This window comes from Eurypyga helias, unplaced genomic scaffold (genome assembly GCF_000690775.1).
Source record: "Eurypyga helias isolate BGI_N326 unplaced genomic scaffold, ASM69077v1 scaffold15901, whole genome shotgun sequence".
Taxonomy (NCBI): domain Eukaryota; kingdom Metazoa; phylum Chordata; class Aves; order Eurypygiformes; family Eurypygidae; genus Eurypyga; species Eurypyga helias.
This window is the reverse complement of record NW_010232935.1, coordinates 26,338-49,441: the sequence shown is the minus strand read 5'-3', so window position 1 is coordinate 49,441 and position 23,104 is coordinate 26,338. Positions and strand designations below refer to the sequence as shown.

Below are 23,104 nucleotides of genomic sequence, written 5' to 3'. Positions count from 1 at the left end.
CAGTAGCAAATCCTCATGAGTGAGAAATGATGACAGCCTTTCTATCCGTATAAAACAAACTTGGAAACGGGATGACTTTACTGCTTGCTTTATTAGGTATAGTTAATAAAGTTCAGAGTGCTGAGCAGAAAACTAACTGCTATCTTCCCCCCATGTGGTGATACATTTGATACATTTCAAAACTTGCTATAAAAAAATAAATCAGTTGAATTAGAAGTCTTAAAAATATTACTGGAGCAACGGAACTTGACTCCATGCAAGCTTAAGAGTTTTGCAGTGGTTTTCTACATGCAAGACGCTTGTTTTCTGACTGAAATTAACTCTCATCAAATGCAGTACATTGTTGCAGCAACTGGGGAAAGCAGAGGCTTAAGCCTAGCAGTGTTTCAGAGTAGGTGGACAAGCATTGACAGTGGTTTCTTTCTACTCTGAAATTTGCTTCTGCAGCTGTCTGGTAGACACCAAATGTGCTCATCTTACTGTGTAATGCAAGGTCATTTTCACAAATCTTTTGCCTGGGATGTGTGTGAAGGTTCTGTCTTTTTATGACTAAATTGCTGTTGACTTCCTGAGTTAGGTTATAGCTGTGTTGATTCGTTTCACTGGGAATTAAGTTCACAAAAGTGCTAGCGTAGAGTCAGGAAAGCACCTAGGGCAGTTAGCAGATATGAGGTAAAAAAAATCTTTTCTGAAACAGTGAGATTGTGCCAAATTTCTCTAGGGAATATTGCTTCTGTTCATGAGTCTGGAAGGGGAAAGGAGATAGCCAGAATTCAATTGAATAGCGTGTAGAGGAAGTTGAAATTGAAGACGCATAAGCAGTAGGAAACCAACCTTGGGCTTGGTGTCATGTTTTGCAGCGTTAACAGCAAAGCCAACAAAATGAGTCATCCTAGTTATCAAAGCAAGCCAACTGAGTGTGTATGCCAGTTAACTCTGGCTGTGCTGGTGTCTGAATATTCTGTGTGTCCATGTCTAGCTTGATAAAACGCCTACACTACATGGATTTGCTTTCAGTTAGCTTTTTAGTTATTACATTCAGCTGTTTGTACACTGTGTAGTGCTTATCTCTGAAACTACACTGTAGCTCTGTCCTCTTGTTGGTATGGTTAAGGAAAATTTGTGTGATGTCATAAATGTTGCAGCCTAACAGTAAAGAAGTAGAAGATGGTGTCAGAAGTTGCATGCACTTACAGATCTATCATTTGTTTTTACATATGTAGAAACACAGTCTAGATCTTTACATAGCCTTTGGGTTAGTGTGTTTAAATAATCACATGAAATTCAACTTGTTTTCTTAAAGGACAGGAGGTGAGTGAACATTATAGACACTAAATATGAGGTGTGGAATATGCACATGTAGGTTTTAATATGTACAATGGAATGTAGAGCCTAAGGACCCACCTGTACCACATCCTGGCAGGACTTAAACATATAATTTGGTTTCTCTGAATGATTTCTGTTCTTGGAGGAAGTCATTACTCGTGTCTCAGGGATTCTCAGTGCTGTGACTGTGTGTAACTGGTGAGTGGTGCAACTAGTACCTTTTACATAGAAAACAGCCACCTGAGGGGCAAAGTTCATCAGCGTGTGCAATGCAGTGCATTTGTGATAACCCCAGTAAATCTAAAAGACTATTAGCCCTGTAGTTATGACAGATTCTTTAGGACTGTTTTCTGCCCTGCATGTTAGACGAATTACCACCTGAACTCACTTCAAAATAAGCTGTGTTTGCAGGATTTTGTTTGCACGGCTTGCATGTAGAACATCTTAAAAAAAAAAAAAGTGCAAAACCAAGTTGTAAAACAAACTGCCCCTTTACATGTCTTTCTTTTATCAGCATGCATTACGAGTGAAAATGAGCTGACTTTTTTTTATTTTAGCCCAAATCTGAGAAACTTTCAATGTACAATTCCCCGAGGCTTCCTCTGCTGCTTCATAAGATAGTAACATGTAGGGAGTGAGAAGGGGGAGAAACAGAGGAAAAAGGAAATGGTATAAATCTGGAAAGGCTTTTCTTAACTGCTCAGATCAGCATTTCCGATATAAGAGACAAAACATGAAAATAACTCAGTAGAAAAAAGATCTTGCTGAAAATGAGGTAACATCTGCCTAAAGATAGCATGAGTTCCTTCATGTAAACACAGATATCTCTTGCAGTGTGAGGTCTCTTCGTTCCCCGTACTCAGCACCTCCACATGTGTATTAATTTGTATGCATTGATTTAAATTAATATAAACGTGATCTGTTGAGGTGAAACCCTTCTCTCCTTTGTTCTCCTAATTTTCTCTAAATAAATTAGGAGTGTTAATGAGCTTAAGGTGCTACCAGCACATCACCCATATTTATGTGCAGCTGTGCGATATAGGAAAGCCTCTTTCAACGCTTACTTTGGATCGCATGGTTGCAGTAGATGTGTACATTCTTATTTTTAACAATCCTCCTCTTGGCTTTGTTATACTGAGGTATATGATCCATTACAGTTCTGTAACCTTAGCCAGTCTTTTCCATGTATGTGAATGATGGGAAGCTGGTTTCCGTCGTCCCTGTTGGATCTGGTGTCTGCTCTGTTCTTGAATGCTTAATGGCTGCGTATGTCAGGGAATTCAGAGGGGGATGTTTTATGTGTGACCTGCTCATGGTTTGTGCACAGGAAGCATGGCGCTGAAAACCGGATTTATGTCCATGTACAAGACCTACCCCTAATACTGAATGTATAGAAAAATAATATTTTTCTCTTATTTTGGATACATTTTTGCAAGTTTTCCTGTATGTTTTTTCCTGGGTACTTCTAATTGGGCTAAAGCCATCTTTGGTGGCTCTTTGATGTTGTCTTCCAAAAGACAAATAACAAACTTGCCTGAGTTTGGAATTACAGTTTGTTAGCTTTCTCTCTATCCATTTCTTGTATTCTCACTTTCCAGGAAATGAAGTTACCAAACGGCTCTAATGACCAGGGCCACTGTCAGTCTGCCAGTGCTTGCTGTCATAAGACTCACTGGAAAGCTCTTGTGACTGCATGCAATGCTGATTCCTCTTCGTAAAATCAGCTGTACCCCTAGTGTGGGCCAGGGGTGAGGCGGAGATGGGGTTTGAGCTAAAGCACTTGTTCGGAGTCCATCGTAGCCTGCTGTAGCTGAGAGGGAAGTCAGTCATCAGACCCCTCTGACTCTTGCCGTCCTTTTTTCACACCCAGCTGCTGAATCCTGCCTATGCTGACGTGGGCTGGCGCTGTCACATCCCTGCATGACCTGACCACGGACTGGTCATGGCTGTTGAGTTTGTTCTTTGATGAGATGTATAGCTAAATAGGTCTGGAGTGGTGTGACAGATGATAAAACTGGCGCAGAAAGTGGCAAAAATAAGTCATGGGAAGGGACTCCCCCTTTCCAGCAGCAGTACTGGTGCTTTGTTGCCACCGTTTCTGGTCCTCAGATGAGTAAGCCAGCATCCACATCTGTTGTCCACAGCCTTGCGTTTCCCACTGTGCTGTTTCAGCACATGGCCTGTTTTACCAGGTGGTGGAACAGATCACAAAACTAACTTGCAGTGGAGGGAGAAGGCTTTATTTTCATCTTGATCAGCATCTCAATGAGTAAAGACAGCTAGGCCAGCAAGAAGGGGCTCTGCCAGGATGGAATGAACATGTGAAGCACTTGTTGCTTAAGCCAGCATTACTGATAAAGAAGTGCCAGCTGAGTAAGAGCCTGGTTTTGGGATCACTTTGCATTATCCAGTGTGGCCCAAGCTTTGACCTGTGCTTTTTAGCCCTGCTGAGTGTCAATGAAAGGCTATTGTCAGCTCTTTCTGCTTTTACCTTTTCTGTAGAGGAGCAGATGTTCAGTCAGAGAGTATGAACTTTTATTTTTGCCAGCTCCAGACCACAAGTCACACTGGTGGCAGCTGAAAGACCCACGTACATGCTAGGATTGACTGATTGGATTTCTTAGGTGGTGCCAGCATGTATGTACGTACTCTAAGAGTATTTTTATCCCTTGTCAGCAGGTTCCAAATTACATGTGCTAGCCATCTGCATCTTGCCCACTGTATCTGCATCTGGAAACAAAAAAGGCCCAGAATGTCTGATACATAATAGACCACGCTGTGCAAGTTTTCTATCTGCTGTGCATGTTTTCTATCATTTTTTGACATATGTAGGAATGCGTATATCCAGTGTACAACATGACATCTACTTCAGTCATGAACCCCAATGTTTAGAACTGGGGTTTTAGAAAATTGAGAGGCTCTGTAAAGTTTTAAGTAGCGTGCAGTTAATTCTGGTGCATTAGGAACTGGGGCAGAGCAATGCCAAAGCTTTAGATACTGTTTACATTTCACTCAGGTGAACTTCTACAATTGTCAGGAGAGTCCATCCTGTGATCCCATGGCAGTGAGAGGTATACCTACCTCTCAGTGTTTCTAAAATTGTTGCTTGTTTCCTATAGCTTGCAGAATAATACTCTGCATATTATAGGAAACAATTACACACAATAATAACGGTTGCTATGAATATAGAAGAGTCAGAATAAAAACTAAGTCGTAAAAATAGCTTAGTCTCTAAGCAGTTTATTTCATTGTTTGGTGCAGATATTTACAGTAAGAAACTGGATGCAAGCGAAGACAGTATTTTTTCCCGTTATTTTTCTGTATAGAGCTGAGCATCTTCAAAGAGCTTTCCTTTCTTTAAACTGCAGTGTCATCTCCGTGCCCTCACTTTTAAGTCAGTATATTTTTGTGTATTGAACGGATATTGATCCATTTGTGGCAAATTCCAGGTTTACACATGGGGTGTGTTCATGTGTGTATGTAACCCTGATAGATAGCACCTTGAAAGTCTTCAGGATGAAATTCAGAGCCATTTTGCACAGGAAGGGAAGAAGTAAGAAAAGATGAAAAAGTCCAAAGATACCAGTCCAGTCTCATTTAAAGTCTTAATGGTTTTTTTCTGCCAAATTTCATTTTATCCATGCTTTTGAATAGATAAAGGAGTAGCTAGAAATCAGCTTGAGGGTCAGACCTCCTAGAATATTCCTGTACATCTTCCTTCATTATAAAAGCTAAGGTCAAAAGGTTCAAAGAAGGAAAAACTTGTTTCTGGTTCCAACCGAGTGTAAAGTCAAGTATTGATAGGAGCTATTCTGATTTCAGCCATTTCAGAATGTGAATATTCTGATAGTTACACAAAGATCCTGCACATTGTCACTGCAGATGATGTGTAGATTTCCTTTTTTCAAAGAGAAATATTTACTGAATGTCCTCTGTCTTTCTCATGGGTGGTTACAAGATTTAAGCAGGGTTTTTCTTTATAGATACAGTAACTTCTTAATTTAAATTTTGTTTTCAGAATCTTGTGTTCAGTAGCCACTGTAAAGCGGTTACTGGCTATTCAGATCATGTCATACACCGAAGGAGATCAGCTACCTCATGTGTACGGTGCTGCCAGGTGACTGAGCTGCCGTCCTTCCTGTGCATAGCCAGTCCACGGGTAAGTCCAAGTTAAGTTGTAAATTACGTATTTTCTATTGTGTTTTAAATCTTGTTAGAACTGTGTCTTAGCAACTGGATGATCTATTAGTTTCTTTTTGTTGCGAGGAAATCCTTTTGCTACTGTATTCAATAGTGGGCTTTTTCACAGGGGAAGTGAGTGTAATGTGTACTGGAGGGAAAAGGAAAGTTGTAAGATGCACCCAACAGGAGTTATTCTGAGATACGTAGATTTCACTTTCTCTCCTACTACCAAAAGCAGTAATATTATAGATTATTCCCCAATGATCTAAGGGTTGAACAGAACAGGTTGATTGTTTGGTCAGCTCTGAGGACAGAAGGGGGCTGAGGAGCAATTCTTTTTTGAAAAGGATGTTATTCTCACTCATTGTGACAGCTTATGCTCAAAAAAAAAAAAAAAAAGGCAGCACCAAATAGCAATGTATAGGGATTACTGGAGCTGGCATTTTCTAAATCTTTTGGTTACTAAGTGGTACTGCTTGGGATTGTCCACCTGCTCTTTACTGAATTCTGAAATTACTTTAGCTGAAGTTTCCTGGGCTGACAGAAGAGACTGTCATAAGCCCATGGCTATTGCTTTCATTCCATGTTGCTGGACCTTGACAAGGCTAGACAAAATGCCCTTATATTAGCAGGCTATCCAGATTGTGTAGCTGCTGTAGATGTTACTGCTGTACGCTTTATCAAATGAGGCTGCACATGCAATTATACATTGGCATCTGGAGAAGGGAGGATGGCAACAGACTCTGCTTATCACCAACGTGCTGCTTCTCAAGATGAATTTGTGCCTGCAGCAGGAGGAGCCAGGAATCCAACTGATTCCACAGTCACATGTCACCTCCCAGTCACAACATATTACCTGGTTAATAACATGCAGTTATTCTGAGAGTAAAATGTGAAAACCACTTCTCCTTCAGATTTCTTTGATTTGTTGCCCTTTGTACTGGAATACTTCCTATACATTAGGAAAGGAGGAGAGGAGCTCAGGCGGGCTACATATGGAAGGGAAGGGAAAGAAGAGGAGACTTCATATCTGACATACATTCTAGTGAATACAAGTTGTTTGTTTTGGCTTGGCTGGTGTATAAAAATGATTAAGTGGAGGCATGGCTTTTTGTTTCTGAGAATACAAAGACTTAATTTTACGCTTGTTAGAAACTTTTGGCAGGAGTGTAGAAGACCTGGAACAGCAGAAAGAGCACATATGTTCTCAGAAACGATAGCCTTCTGTTGTTTGACCTGTGATGAATTTTGGGAGCTTAATGGAGCAAATGATAGAAATAGGAGTGTATGTTTATGTAGCAGCTGGGGGGAGCGGGGGGTGGGTAGTGGTGAAGGGGTGGCATTAGTGTTGCAGTTTTCTTTCTGTGCAGGCAATTTTCCTGATTACAGACAGGCCTCAATCACCAAAAAAACCAACTTGGAGGATGGATCTTGTATTAATTAAGAAGTTAATTAATTCTTTTTAAAGTTACATTGTTTGGTTTAGTTGAGCAGTTCAGTAGATTGCAGTGTGCCAGAGGTATTGCGATGAGAAGTGGTTTTGGGCATTTCACAATATCTAAAAGGTTATGTTTGTATGGAGATAAATGCATGAAGCATTTTACAATTACCCTAACTAAACAAAGTTGCTGAATTTAAGGTGGGAATGCATTCATATATCCCTATCACTGTATTTTTTGGATGTGTTTCTGAAACATGACTATTAAGCTCAGTCAGTTTGACAAGAATGTGTTGATGTATGAGTAAAAACCACAAAAACAAACCTGGAAAAAAAAATCCTTAAACTGCACCATGACAAAAAGGAGAGAGGAGGAGCATGAGCAAGCTTGAATGGAAGATTTTTATTTTTTTTTAACCTGTTTCAGATGTGTTGTTTTTTTCTTGTAAGTCCATGTAAAAGATGCAGAGCTCTACCCTAGAAGTGTGTGTATGCATTTCAAAAAGTGTGGAGTTGACAGTAAAGATAGTCTTATGTCCTCAGATGTCACTCAGTATTACACAGGCATACTTCCACCATGGGAAGGTTTGTTTTTGTTAATATAGAAATTGCACTGAGTTACACACAGGGTTTGTGTCAAGATTGTCTCCTTACTAGCCCTTTCTTCAGGTGAGGTGTTACTGAAATACAGCTTGTAGAATTTTATGATGTGACGTTATTTTAAAAATCCTAGTGTATGAATCTCCATATTGATTTCAGTAGATAAGTCACGTTTCTTCATCAGAAATAAGGCTGCTGTGTTTTGTGCATAGTGGCTGCTGGTCCCATGTGTCCTGGAAATAAATATGCAGGGTTGTCTGTGCTTGAAACAGTATTTGTTCCACTGTAGCCAGTGTAGAAGTATGAACTGAAATGTGATGGTTAATAATGTCCTTTTAAAAGAAACAACTAAAGTCTGTACCATCGTTTTGCTGTACATCAGTGCTCAAGGCAACAAGACCTGGATAGTGAAAGGTTTTGCCCTCTGCCACGAAAGACAGTGCTATGCTTTGACTGCAGGTGGCAGTACAGGATAGTAGCAACTCTAAGAGTAAGTAATCTTTTGAATGTGTAGAGTTTTATTTAACACAGTCCCTTTCAATTTGCAGTGTTTCATGTGACTTGTGTGCATTGACCTATAAGACAATCTGGTTTAAAAATAGCTCTTGTCATCTTGCTAAACAATAGCTTTACCATTATTGCTAAGATTTTGTGAGCTTTTTTGATTTTATTTTGCTATGTACTATAATTGTACTTACGAGTCTGTTTAAACTGTTGATTTGCCCTTGCAGCAATACATCTCTGTGAGATTAATTTCTTCCTATGAGAAGAGCTTCTGTAAAACAGGAGTGGACCACAGGCTTCACCAAGATCATAGAATAATAAACTGGTTTGGGTTGGAAAGGGGCCTTAAAGACCCATCTAGTTCCAACCCCCATGCCATGGGCAGGGACACCTTCCACTAGAACAGGTTGCTCAAAGCCTCATCCAGCCTGGCCTTGAACACTGCCAGGGATGGGGCATCCACAGCTTCTCTGGGCAAGCTGTTCCAGTGCCTCACCACCCTCTCTGGGAAGAATTTCTTCCTGATATCTAATCTAAACCTCCCTACTTTCAATTTAAACCCGTTACCCCTTGTCCTGCCACTACAGGCCCTTGTAAAAAGCCCCCCCCAGCCCCCTTGTAGCCACTTCAGGTACTGGAAGGTGCTATAAGGTCTCCCCGGAGCCTTCTCTTCTCCAGGCTGAACAAGTCCAATACTATCAGATCATCTTGCTTGATACCTTTTACTTTGAGTTAGCTGGTAAGTGTTCAGAGAGGAGCAGCCAAGCATCTAAGATATCAGGCAGTCTGTCCTCAGGTATGGATTCCTCCCTTTATCTTGCAGCTCTAAAGTACAGTATTTAAAACTGCTGATACTTAAACTATTCTACTGCTTAGCATTTAGATAAGTAATTAAAATATTTTCTTTTGCATGATTTAATGTTATGTACGTTATTCTCAATATGTAGCAGTTATTAAGTCACACAAGAGTAAGCTGAAACAAAAAATTCATCCTCCTTCAAATCCATGAAAGCTTTTTGGCTGATATACTGATAGTTCTTTCTCTGCATTTAATGTTTCAGTCATCCAGGAACTCAGCTATTTTGTGTTCACCATCAAACCCTACAGACTCTTGTACTGTTTCTTCCTATGCAGCTGTCTCCTTTTAAAAACACGAAAACTTCCACAAGTTTGATGGCCTTTGTGTTCCTTTTCATTTATGTTGCTTTTTCCTAGTCCCCTTGGTAACACTTCATTTTGCAGTGTTAGGATTCATGACAATGTTTTTAACCTGGATGAATCTACATGGATGATCTTTTAAAATAGTACTTCTGAAACAAAAGCAAGAGCTAAAGTAGTGATTTATGTTCTTCCTATGCTGGTGAAGAAACCAGAAAAGCATTGCAAGTTTTCTGTTTTAAGCCCATGCTGTAAGGTTGATTGTCTGATATTAATTTTTAGTTTCATTTTTATTGAGTTTACAATATGTTAAGTCTCTTGATAGTATGTGAAAGTTTCTACTAGCTTTCTCTTGTAAATTAGGTTAGAAGTAGCTTTTGTAAATGCTACCCCAAAACATTAGCCCAAAAAAGACTTATATTCAGAACAGACAGGAGGAAGAAGTTGTCGCTCTGCATATTTTTTGGAAAGACTTGTGTGCTAGAGAGTGAATTGTCGTGTATTTGTATTTGAATGAAAGTTCTGTAATTGTTGTATTTACTTTGGATCAGGTGGTTTTAACTCTTGTTGAGGTATCTTCCGAAAAACCCAGCAGATTAGGCTGTCCTGGTGTGTACCATGGCTTAGTTAGGCTTTTGGGTTTTATTACTTCAGTATCTTGAAGTTGTCTCTTAGCCTGGTAAGGGAGAGATAAAAGAAAGCTCTAGATTGTATGAAGGACAGCCTTGTCTGCTGGAATGAACTCTTCACTCGAGGACCTTACAGCTATCAGCATACAGCTGTTTGGCTAACGTGCACCTTCCACACTCTCTCCAGATGTGGAGAGATGAGGGGAGAGCAGGGGGAGTTAAAGTGATGGAGCCATTCCAGAGTAGCTCACATGGTGTGAAATCAGATTTCCTGTGTTTGCAACACTGGTCTGTTCAGTAGGGTTGTATGTACTGAAGCAGGTAATAGGGCAAGGGATTCGTGGAACAGCCAGAAGAAAAAGATCACCCTGTGCTCACTTGCACTGTTTCTGTGGCCCACTTCAGTTCAGCTGTCAAGGCCAAGAAATGTGCTGTTCCAAAACAGGGCTGTTTTCCTGTTCTTCTTTTTTTTTTCTTCCCCTTGCAAATTTATGTGTCTTCCGAATTTTGAATTATCACATGAATTTCTGCTAAGGGCTGTACGTAAATCTCATCTTTGCTGGGGAAATACTTGATTGTAAAGGGCAAAAATAAAATTTAAAAAAAATTAGCCAAAATGAGAGGTAGAGCAAGGATGTTATTATTTGACTCTCAGCTTTGCCACCAGTTGTGTAGCAGTTGGCACAAGGCAAACTGTTTATCAGAAGGCAAATGGTCCATGCCTGGTCATTCATAAGACTTCTTCTGTCATGTGGGGACATGTTGCACCTTTGCTTATTTTAAGCCCGGCCTAAGGTTGTTTTCCATTTGTACATGCCAGTAACGATTTGACTTTTTAAAATCTGATCCTGTGGGAAGGTACTTGAACTGGGGATTTGGGGTTGAGGGGAAATCTGAAGAAGAATGTTGATTATTATTTTACCTGTAGGTTACAGCTGTGCCGCTGGAGTCCTACTGCAATGACCGAAGCGCAGAATACGAGCGCAGGGCACTAAAGGAAGGGGGAAGTCTGGAAGCGAAGCAGTGTGTACTCAGTGGAGCTCCCGAGCTAGCGGCTGAGTGGCTGAAGCGAAGTTCCCAGTTCTTCCCAGAGTATCCAGGAGGGCTGTTAGGGATCAGGCCTCAGAACGGCTGGTCTTTTATCAGGATACCAGGTAAGTTTGGAGGTTGTCATGGAACAGAGATGAGATAAATAAGGACATCTGCTCTTTGGTGGTACTTATGCTTGGTTGTGGGCTTTCTGAGGAGGTGATGGTAGTTGTGTGTTTGTGTTTCCTCTTGAGTGAAATTTAACCATGATATCTTACAATACACTGTGATTTAGCATCCTTTCTCTGGAGAAAGCTGTCAGTGGATACTGAACAAGTCTAATACAAACTTTTCCAAACCTACAAACCTCTCTTAGCACGTCAGCCCTCCAAATGACTGTAAAGAGAGGGATTTGCGTACTAAAGCACAGTCCGCTCTCACAACGAATACTGTTTTGAAATGGGAGATAGGAAGATTGCAGGAAAACTAACAGTCATACCTTGCCTTCTAGTGGGTTGGAAGACTTTCATATTGACCCAGGAGATCTTTTGTTGGCCTTCCTAGTGAAAGAATAAACATTACTTGTAGCAGTCTACCATGAGGAGGACAGGTTTGGGGACCAAGTTCAGAGGAAATTGGCCTGGAAAACAAGCATGAGGGGTTTCCTGAGTTTTATTGGAATGAAGGAGACTTACTCATATTTCCTGGTAAAGTGGGAACAAGGTACCAGTGTACTAGTAAATACACTTCATTTTTTTTCCTAGTATTAGCCTAAAGGAATCCAAGATTCACTAGAATTTGATTGCCAGTACTGCAGTGACTTTCGTGGGCTGCACACACACTAGCTGTCAGAAGATGGTCCTGAGCAGCAAGCAGAGTTCTACAGAAAGTACTAGAGATCTGAGAGATAGCCAAGAGGAAAAACAGCTTACGCTGCCAGATGCAAAGTTATTCCCAGACCCTTTTGGGTCAAGGATGTTTGGCCGGGGAAGTTAGTACAGTAAAAGGAAAATGGCCTTTTGCTTCCTACAGTCCGATTTAAGAAGGTACCTCATAAGTACTCGGAGTCATCTGAAGCACATGCACGTTTGTACCTATGTAGGGAGAAACCATTTTTCATGAGCTTGCACTAGATTAATGTTCAGTGACAGTTGATTTAATGGTTTATTCAGGAATTCACTGAATTATTTATTAGTTATTTGGAAACAGAAAATGAATCACTGTAGCAGAGAGAATGGAAATAGTGAAGGGATAAATTAAGGTAGAAGGTATGGATAGAGAATGAGAGAAGTAGCCAGTGTAGAATAGAGAGAGGTGCATGGTCTTGAAAGGACTTCCGTTGTAAGCGGATCACTTTGTCATCAGCAAGAATTTGTAGAGGAATAAAGATGGGGTACAAGAAGCTTACAGGAGTGAGTGAATAGGTGAGGCAAATTGTTGTCAAAACACAACAAAGAATTTGGTTGAGAAGGGGGTTGGGATAAGCCTGTTACGTAAAGATGGCTTCATTTAGGAGGTGTTGGAGCTAATATTGGATTTAAAAATGAAATAGTTTCATACAGCTGTGTTTTAATTAGGTGGAACGTAGCATTCAAACTAAAACTTGCTCTCAGAGGAGAGGGCACATACCACAGCAGGGCAGCTCTGTTTATACGTGCAGAAGCAGGCACAGTGCACTACAGAAAGTGACTGATGTGCTGAGGGAGCCGTTTACAAGGCTCAAGTCCAGCAAGTGTGAATGGAACGGTAGGTGTGAAGGTCTGCAGTAAAGAGGTGACAAGAAGAAAAAGGAATATCTCTGCTCCAAACCCTGATCAGTCCTCTCCCAGACTCCACGTTCCCAGTACCCTGGCAGCAGGCTCAGCTGCGATCACTGTGGGAATCTCTTGAGGCTTTTCCTGTTCTTTGAAAGAAAAATGGTCCTGGATTAAATGGCAGGAAGTGTCTGAGTCCTTTTAGCATCGATAAAAAGCACCGGCCTCACTGGCTGTTTACTGTGAGAGCCAGCTAGCTCCTCACTGACCCCATTGTGCCGTGCAGACTGTCGGGAGGGGAACCAGGGGTGTCAACTGGAACCCAGACTTTATCTCTCTTTCCTCTGCTTTTTGCATGTCCAAAGGCACTTTTTCGCATTCTCCAGAGAGCCATGAGCCCAGCTACAGTCATCAGCCAGAGCTCCTGACAGGGGTTATTTTGAGCTGTAATAATTTGTAACTATTCTTCCCAGGCTGTAGGATCCCACTGTATCCCCTTGTAGATAATTTACGTCCATATCCCTGTGTGGCTGGAGGCAGGGACTTTGGGGGCTTTTTCAGGCTGAAGGTCATACAGTATGATTTTACAGCAACTTTCTTTTTGGTCTGGTTCTCTTTTCTTGTTTATTTCATAGTGTGCTGAAGAGCCTAAAAATTTTGTCTTAGGGAGAATTTTTTGATGTGTGGTCCAGGACCTGTATCTTCTGACTGGCTTAAAATGTTAAAAGTTCCTTTGATGCTATTAAAATTAAAAAAAAAAAAAAAAAAAAAAAAAAAATCCAACGATATTGTCACTGGAAGTTTTCACTGATCATTAAAAATAGAAAATGCAGAATTGCAAATTTTGGAAATTCCATTTGAAAAAGAAGCAAACTGCCTTTTTCTTCTCCCAGTGTAGAATGGAATGAGAAATAGAAATGAGAGAAACAAGAGGTGGAAGATGCTTTTTTTTTTCTCTTTTGAACAATTGTGGTGTTTTCTGAAGATGGCAAGAGGAAAGACTGACGTTTTCTGTTACTGCTTTCCGAACTTGTCCTCTGAAGCACTAGGTGGCAGGCTGTAAGCATGCAGAAGTATTTAATCTTGGAAAACACGATATCAAGACAGCATGCTTAAAGATGTCATGTTAAAGTCAAATGGTTGTCTCTTCCAGAGATGATAAATCTTTTTTTTGTTAGTTCTGTTTTGCTTTCCGTAAAAAATAACCCACCAAAACCCCAAACTTTCTCACAGTGCAGTCTGCTCTGATGCTGAGACAGTGAACAAATTATGAACCTTTAACAAGTTGCTAACTTTTCAGACTGTGAGACCATTTGCAAGTAAGTTCTTTACTTGTAATTTGCATTTTATTGCTATTCAAAAATAGTAACTTACACAATTGAGACCTAAGGAACCAGCACCAAAGGACATGCATTATTTCCAGCTACCAAAACTTAATTCTACCTATTCATGCCTGTGTGAGAAAAACAGTAGCATTTTGCTCTTGGAAACTTGCTAATATGTTAATCTGAGCCAGGCGAGACTGACTTTTGAACAGACCCTGTGTGTTCTTTCAGTTTCCTTCCAGTCAGATGGCTTTTGGTTAATAATCATAGCAGTTTGTCATGTATACCTAGACTTTCCATGTTGTTTCACTCAATTTAGTTCATTCTGAAATAGCAAGCTGACCAATTAGAATAAAAGCAGAATGTCATGGCTGTGTGGATTTAAAGGAAAGAATAACATTTTGTATAAAGAAATAAACATTCCTCCTGTGCAGTTTTTTACTTGCATAGGTGTATTTTAAAACCGAATAACCATGAGTCACTTCCATTTTAACCTAATTGCCTAAGTTCAAAGTTTGGTTTTCCTTAGAAGAATGCATGAAGCTATCAACTATTTGTATGTAACTGAGAGCGAGTTCTCTGTTCTAGCCATGAGTGTGCCATTATACGTTTTGTTGCACTCAGAATAACTGCCAGCCTGAGCTGTGGTCTTGAGTTTTCCTTACAGTATCTCCTTGGCTTGGCTCTGTAGTTGATGTATTCCCTGAAGTAGTTGCTAACGATTCAAGCAATGGCATGGCACTTGCTCCTGGCAAAGCAACAAGATCACCATCAAAAGAGAGAGCAAACTGAACTAGTGACTGTCTAGATAGGCAGATAAACAAAAAACAGCAGAGCTCTCTTGTCTTGAAGTCTTAGCTAGTGAACTGTAGGAGTGTGGCTCTAAACTTACCAAAGGAGAGAGTGTTCACAGCTTACAGTGCAAATAGAACAGAAATTTTGAATTTCAGAAAGCAGGACTGCTGGCTGCATCTTCTGATGTCCTAATGTAGATCTCACTAATACCAGCATCAAGTGCATTATTTATATTTAAGCTAAAGGATATTTATTGAAAGAGGTCTTGATTGAAACACTGAAGTGATGAAGAATCTGCCATGTCTCTGGATAAAAGTGTTGCTGACTATTTTTTCCCCACTATTGGAAGGATAAGAAGGAAGCATGCCCTGTTTTTACAGTTTTAACAAGTCAGTGGAAACTGTGCCTTTCTCTGCTAGTATAAAGTTTTCTTCTGCTGTTGAAAACCTTTGGCCAAAAGAAGAACCTTGAGTAGTGCCAGTTGCTCTTTGGAAACTTGAAATGGATCAAGTTTCTGAACTCCCTCACTGCATTGCAAGTTTTTTAACAGACTGAAATCTTGGAGGCTTTTCCTGAACACTTTCTGATTTTTTACAACCTTTCTGAAAGGCGTACTAAACCTAGTCATGTTATTTCAGAATGATCTTTTCAATTAAGTACAGAACAACAACTACATTCTTGTTCTTCTTAGCAAACCCCTGGTTATATGTGCAAGAATCAAACTTGGCCCTCTGTGCCACACCACTGCATTTGGTTACTCATGGACTCTGTGTTGCCTGTCATGCTTCTTCGTAGCACTGTTGTGTGATCTGTGTTCTTCTGTTCCTTTAGTATCAACTTGGTTTTAGCTACATTAAAATGCATGGTGCTCACATGAATGAATTAGTTTTTGTTTATACCTTATTTTTTTAAGTCGAGATACTGCGCAGGACACTTAACTGCCTTATAGAAAGCTGGATTTTCTTCAGCCCATGAGTTAATTCATTCTGTGCAATGAGAAGTGTGCAGAAATGTTACCTGCTAGACGTTAGAGCATGGTACCTGCTAGACATGTCGAAAATATTTGGGTTCTGTACTAGCCTGCACCATCTGCAGTTGTCAACTTTCCGTTTTGGCTGTAAACCTGAAGTCAGGCATCCCAAAGAATAAAGAATCATCAGCAGCCTTTCCAACAGATAATTTTTTTGGAAGAAAATATCTCTTCATCCTCTTTCAACAGTCATGTATTGTTTACTGAAGTTTACGTACAGAATGTACAAACAGGAAGATCTCCTTCCTGAAAAATACTTCATGAGCAGTGCTGAAACAGAGAGGACATGAAGGATAAAATCTGAAGTGATTTAAAAGATCGCCATCTGGAAACATTTCTTAAAAAAACCCGCAACCAACCCAAAAAAGCGGAGGGCAGGAAAGAAAAAGAAAAGTTAAGGCAGTGCTGTGAAGGAGCTGTTATTTTACAGTGACCTAGAGAACTGTTCTTCACTTTCCATGGTGGTGAGGGGATTTGATCTTGAAACCAGATCCGAGGAGGGTAAGTTCCTGCTCAGCAGCAGGAAGCAGCAAATGTCAAGAGGACAGCATTTTAATGTGTGAAGTGTAGAAAAATTTCCTCCACTGTCGAGCCATGTTGTGGTGGTTGATCTGGTCCGAATGAATCCTTCGATGAGGGTAATGGCTGTCCAAAAAAGGATTGGGTCCATACTCATGAGGAGATCAATCTGTGAAGGGATTTTGTCAAGTGTGTATATTCACATGCTCCTGTCCCAGCAAAGAAAAGTTTCTGTGAGCAGTTTGTAAGTGTTAGACAGAAGGGATGCAGCAGTTTCTTCCATCGCAACTGATTACTTTAGGGATTATAATGCAGTGAAGTGCTAGGAAAACTTAGAATTTAACTTGTTGCATGTAGGTGTTTTGGCTTTAGTTACCTGCTTTTCTTCCGTTTCTTCTTAGACAAAGAGAGTCTCATCACTGACAGTGGGAAACTCCATGCTCTTGATCTTCTGTTGACACGGCTGAAATCTCAAGGACACAGAGTTCTCATCTACTCCCAGATGACACGGATGATTGACTTACTGGAGGTAGGAGGCCCCGTAGCCTACGGAAGACAAATTTGGAGATGCAGCTCTAGCAACAATGTTTTGGAGATAATAATTTAGTAAAGTAATTTGTATTTGTGTGAATATAAATGTAATTTGGACGCAGCAAACCTGACACACAATTACTGTACTGAAGGATACCCAGTAAGCGCATTAGTGTGAGACTAGAAGAGCTGCCATACGAAGTTACACCAAAGGTTCAGCCTAGTGTTGTGTTTCTGCCAATGTTCAACAGCAGATGGTATGGGGAAAATGTACGAGAATAATCATACTTCAGAATTAGTCTCTCAGTGTCCAGTATTTTGCACTTTAAGGGCTTTCTGAGCCAGATGTGCCTTCAGCAATCCCAAATGGATTCTTCTTCATGAAATTGTTCAGTTGCATCTTGAGTCTTTGTAAATAGTTGTCGTTTGCGCTGCCCTGTGGCAAGGGGCTGCATGGCTTAATTATCCTCTTTTGCTGGCTTTGAACTGTTTCCTTCTGTTTTCTTTTGATGCCTACGTGTCCTTTTATTGGAAGGAAGATGGAGAAGAGTGATTAATTTTACATTCTTCATGTTGCTTGTAATTTTAGACCTCTACTGTTTCCCTCTATCATCTTATTCCTGTGCAGATGTTTGGTAGACATTAATAATAAGGTTCTCTGGCATATACGATAGGAAAGAAATTAGGAATTAAGTCATTACTCGTTACTTAAATACAGTCAGTCTGCCTCAGAAGAAAAAAAATAAATAAGCCAGTATTTGATTAGTGACTATGCCACCAAAGAGCTAGTCTGAAGAGGCATTAGGATAATTATTAATTATCCTAATAATACTGATAATAATTATTAATTACTGATAATACTTATAATACTTAGTAAAAACACTTTCATTTCTCTGGGCTTCTGTTGAAAACGCCAAAGTTTGAGTTTTCAGCTGGATCTGAAAAAAGGAATATCTTGCGTCACAATGTCTCTCTCCCTCATCAGTGAAGGATTGGTAGTACTAACTTTTATGATTATCTAATTCTGAGTAAGAAAAGAGGAGACAATGTACATTAGTTCCAAAGACACCATCCTGATAAAGTTTTCTGACTCTGCAAATGGTAGTAGGTGAGAGAATATTTGCATTTGGTAGTATGATTTCAGTACTGCTAAAAAATCAAGATCCTGCAATCCTTCAGCCATTAGTCATAGGTGTACATGGGCTTCATCTGCAGTGAGGATATTATGGAACATGGGATACTGTCCTCTCCACAATAAAGTGAAGAGAAAAAGTGAGAAGCATCAATCAATAGCTGCCTAAATCATGAGCCCTGTATGTGCAGAAGTGCATTTTAAGGTCAGCAGTTAATAGTTCAATAACAAATCACAAGCTGAGGGGTTTTTTTTGCTGCTGTGAGGAAAACCAGAACTTGCATGGTTGCAATTCTGTATTTTGGCTCTTTGCCCAGTATTGCTTTGAGTGCCTCTTTTTTTGGCAAACGTTGGGATGTGGTGCAGGTTTGTTGACACCCTGCATTACACCGTGAGGCTCATAAAGCGGAGTGTTTAGTGTTTCTGTCTTTTCTGTTAGCATTCCATATTAAAGGCTTGGAAGCAGACCATTTAGCTATTCCACCTCCTGAATGCTCAACTTTACTTGTTGGGTTTTATTAAACTTTACTTGTTGGGTTTTATTACCCAAATAAGCCACCTACCAAGTCCTCTGGTTTTCCTTCTTCCCACCCATGTTAACAGAAGAGAGTAAAGCAAGCTAAAAATCAAGTAAGGACTCAGTTTGTAAGAACAACTTTGCAAAACTTGTGTAGCAGTAGATGCTTTCTTTTTTCCTGACCTGAGATATCAAAATACATCTCCTCTGCTTACTTGAATATGAAAGAACATAAGATGTCCTATTTCTTATAACAGTATTTTGACTGTGTCGGTGTAACTGCTATGATAGTCATAGTAACCTAATCTATGCATGGCAGAGAGCACAAAACTCATTGTTTACAAAGTAATAAAACCATGTTTGTTTGATTTAGCTTCAGCTGAGGAACTGCTGCTGAATTCAGCCATTATAAAATGGCAGTTGTAAATACAAAGAAGAAAACTATCTTCTTTCAACAGAAGTGGATAAAATATAATTTCAATACTGCTATTTCGTGCAGATGTGTGTTTCATACTTTTTAAGATTGGCATGGGGTTTTTTTCCTCAATGTGATTGCTTTCTCCTGTATAGAAGAGTGATTGTCCAGGATTTCACTGGGAATCACATTGCATTTGTGTGATGAGGGGTCAAATTATGTTCTGCATGAAGTAAAATGTCATAGTTACATTCTACCAAAACTTCATTAGTTGTGGTAAAACATTAGAGTACTCCATTTGGACTGTGAAATAACAGGAAGGGAAAACATCTTTATCGTTTTTTAGAAAGCATCAGTGTGTAAACCCAGAAGAGCCCTGACTTTAAGGACACTGCATCCTTACTGTACTCGAGTCCTCGTGTGGTGTTTGTTTTCTGTATACGTGCGCCATTGCCAGGGCCACTTCCTTATTTTTCTTACATTGATACTTTTGGTGGGGTGGTGACCCCTTACATTAATGAGATTGGCAAGTAGATATTTCAAGCAGGTCTAGCAGAAGTATCTCTGTATGAGATTAAAGCCTTCCCATGAGGCTTTCTCCACCCCACCCTTGTGGGAACAGAAAAAGGAGCAGTCATCAAGGGCCTTCCACAATTACGTGAAAGACCAGGTATATTACTACTGAAATATATTACTACTGAAATAGTTTCTTTGCCATCAGAGTGGGTTCTTTTTGGGGTGTTGGTTTTTGGTTTTGTTTTGATGGGGTTTTTTTGTTGGTTGGTTGGTTTGGTTTTGGTTTTTTTTTTAGCTAAAAGCATACCACTTCTGTGAGTGATGACTCACAGACAACTACTGACAAGGGTAGCATAAGTTGCAGTAGGTTTTTTTCCTCTTGTTTTCTGAATTGAAGGAGTGTACTGTTAATACATGGAAAAATACTGGATAAAAACAGTCTACGAAAAGGATGTTTCGTATGGGCACTGTTACACTACTGTGAGGTATCCTTGATCAAAGGAAAGTGGTTGGAGGCAGACCAGGAACTGCTAATCAGGATGTTGAATAGACAATTAGCTAAAGGCTAATGTACTAAGCTAGTTTGATGGGTGAGGGGGAACAACCCATGAATACCAGTATTACCAGGTGTAGAATAGCTTATTCTTTTGGAATTTGTGCCTTATTGGAAATGTCTAAGGTCTGGGATAAGGATAAATGCACCAGGTAGAATGGAAAAAATTGTTTCTTGTTTGTGCTGAAGTTTCTGTAGAAGACACTAATGAAAAGATGCTTAATAGTGAGATGAGGGAAGACTAAATCAAGTTGAATCATCATAAAGACAGTAACAAAGAAGTGGAAGGAAAAGGCCCTTGTGATAGTAGAAAAAAGGATCGATCAAATATGGAGAAAAGGTCACGTAGTGCCTAATTAACAGCTGTATCTCTTTGGGTTTAGTTGGTGGCAGAAACCTGTCACAGAAATGGAGTAAATTGATAGTAAATTAGGGCTTGAGTGTCTGTGTGGTGAAGTAGCTGTTGTCTGCTTTAAACTTCTGTTGTTGTACTCCAGAAATCATACTAGCTATCAGCTCTGTTTTCTAGAGGTAGACCAAGTGTGACTTCAGCTAGTTCCACATTGTTAATTTTATGTACCTATTTTTCATCTGCTGTACATTGAAGCTTCTTTCCACTACAGCAGTCCTTTTCCCAGGTTCCTTATAGCACAGCAACTCTTTCACCTTTTCTGCAGTAGTGAAGCAGGACAAAAAAGAGGCAGGAGCCCTGAAGGACAGCTGCAAAGAACTGAGCATGGTACTGTCAGAAGGTTCATTAGAGTGCAAGCACTGCCATGACTTCTCACAGCACATCAGTTCTGTATTTGCTCAACACTGTAGCTTGGAGCAAGATGAATCCAAAAGTTGTTGCTGCTGAAGTGCCATCTGTTTCCTTTCTGTCTTCATCTGCACTCGCAGCATCTCAGAAAGACACGTACCCCAGTAGGGTTAAATCTAACGAATGTGACCAGTGGAAGTTGCATCTCATCAGCCAAGGTTGAAGTGTCAGAGGGTATCTTTCCAGAGAAACTCGGTGGATAGCTGTGTAGCCTGAAGAGCTTTCTGTGTAATTCAGATTTTATTCATAGTTGCACAGGTATCAGCAAATGCGCAGTATCTTAGAGCATGAAAAATGTCTCTCATTGGAAAAAGCCTTTGCCTACAGCATTCCAGGTGGTTACCATTTGATTTGTGTCTCAGGCAGCGGTCTCGGTTCCACTGCTTGGCATGAGCTGTGGGCTGACACACCAGTGTCATGTTCAAAGTGTCTTTGTATGCCAGGAGATCCAGAGATTCACAGGCTCTGTACTGGTGCGATAAAGCCTGGACAGACGTTAGCGTACAGTACTGGGTTCTTAAAGCCACTAGGCAAATGGTTTAAAATTGACAGGGAGCAGGTACAGCTGGTTTGTTAGGAAAGGTTTGCTTACACAGTGAAAGCTCAGCATTTAGTAAAAATACAGACTTTTTGAAAAGAAACTTTCCATTTTAGTGATTTTATGTATTTTATGTATTTTATGTTTATTTATAGAAAAAGGCATTGTACCCTAACATTGTCTGCAGTGCAGCAAATGCAGCCCCAATTCTGAACTGACATCGTCATTTATCTTTCATATATGTGAAATGCAAAAACTGACACTTGATTGAGTAGCTTTAATTTCCGAATATATATTATTATAAAGTATTGCTTACATAAGATTTCTTATGGCATATTTGTTGATGTTATTTAGGGTGGATTTATTTCTTAAGTAGCAATTCTGCTTTTATTGTTTTCTGGAAGAATCAAGATCAAACAGTTTCAAGAGCAACCATATTTTTCTACTGTGTGTTCTTTGCAGGAATACATGGTTTATAGGAAACATACCTACATGAGATTGGATGGTTCTTCAAAGATTTCTGAACGAAGGGACATGGTGGCAGATTTTCAGAACAGGTAATGTATTTTACCAAGGTGTTTCTGTGCTAGAGTGTGTGTACCTAGAGAGTTGGCATAAGATGTGATGGAAATAAATGAAATTTGCACTTAAATTGTATTTCCTGATAACCAAATGGATCTCACCTGTCTGAAGCAGTATCTAGGTGGTTTGTTGACCAGGAGTCACTGATGTTAATGTTGAACCCAGTTGTATTTAGGAACTTGTCATCTGTGAAACAGTATTGGAAACCATTTTTGGGTACCCACCTATTTCTGCTTTTTGCCATTCCAAATATGCTACTGCTTATAAAGAAGCTTGGTAGAAAGGCAGCAAATATTCATTGGTTATTATATACACTGTCAGCTGACACTGTGAAGGTGAGATTGGAAATCTTGCATATGCTAGAGCTTTGGAAGTGACCTAGTTTTCTGCAAAACAAACCATTTAAGCGTGTTTTATTAAGAAACCTTAAACTAATATACAAGTGACAAAATGGGGATTTTATTAGCTAGTAAAATACAGTAACCCATTTCATTTAGTAAACCAAAATAGATTCTTCCCGTTTTTACGAGCACATCAGGAAAGAAGAGTATGTAATCATCTTATAATAGGTTAATATATTTTAGTATAACTTTGTCTCCAGTAGAGCACATTATTTATAATGAATGAGTGTATGGTTATTAAGTTTCCTTTTGATCATGGGATATGGCTTGATATGATGTCACTGTGCTATGCTACTTCACGGGAAGGTTATCCTTCCTGGATGCTGATGTGTGCCTGTAAGAAGGTCACTCTTCTTTTTCAGAGGAGTTAGGTTTATGGATTGTTGTTGATTGTGGGGCAACATTCTAGACTAGAGAATACTCCTTGTGTTAACAGTCCCAAGGTATCGTAGCTGAAGATAGGAGAGGAGGCCATATAGAGCCTTTCAGGGCACTGCTTCATGAGTCCTATAGACCTGAAGGACTGTGTTGCAATGATGAGTCTTCTAGTGAACTTCTCAGAGCAATAAAACTTGAAAAGAATGTATGTCAGATACCTGAAGTAAGTGAGAGGACCATGCAGTACCTTTCTGCCTGTTTCCAGATGTCAGAAACAGGTTCCTTAGAGGTTATGATGTCCTCCTGGAATCCTGACTCTTCTTTCTGTAAGGTTCTTCAACCAGAAGAAGTGAAGAAATTTGGTTTTATTAATGAACAGAATTTGGTTTTATTCATTAGTAGAACAACTGAAGAAAAATAATCATTTCAGCA

The 23,104-nt window shown here is 39.8% G+C and overlaps 1 protein-coding gene across 1 annotated transcript in view; it reads left to right on the top strand.

The window, feature by feature from the left end:
• The window catches only part of INO80 (INO80 complex subunit), a gene marked incomplete at its 5' end in the record, with an annotated part of 46,046 nt that overhangs the window by 11,226 nt on the left and 11,716 nt on the right, over window positions 1-23,104 (top strand). The window contains 4 exons of the mRNA XM_010161577.1: window positions 5,345-5,485; window positions 10,766-10,991; window positions 16,691-16,818; window positions 21,774-21,868. Of these exons, the coding sequence (XP_010159879.1) occupies window positions 5,345-5,485; window positions 10,766-10,991; window positions 16,691-16,818; window positions 21,774-21,868 (590 nt within the window). The remainder of the gene's footprint in view (window positions 1-5,344; window positions 5,486-10,765; window positions 10,992-16,690; window positions 16,819-21,773; window positions 21,869-23,104) is intronic.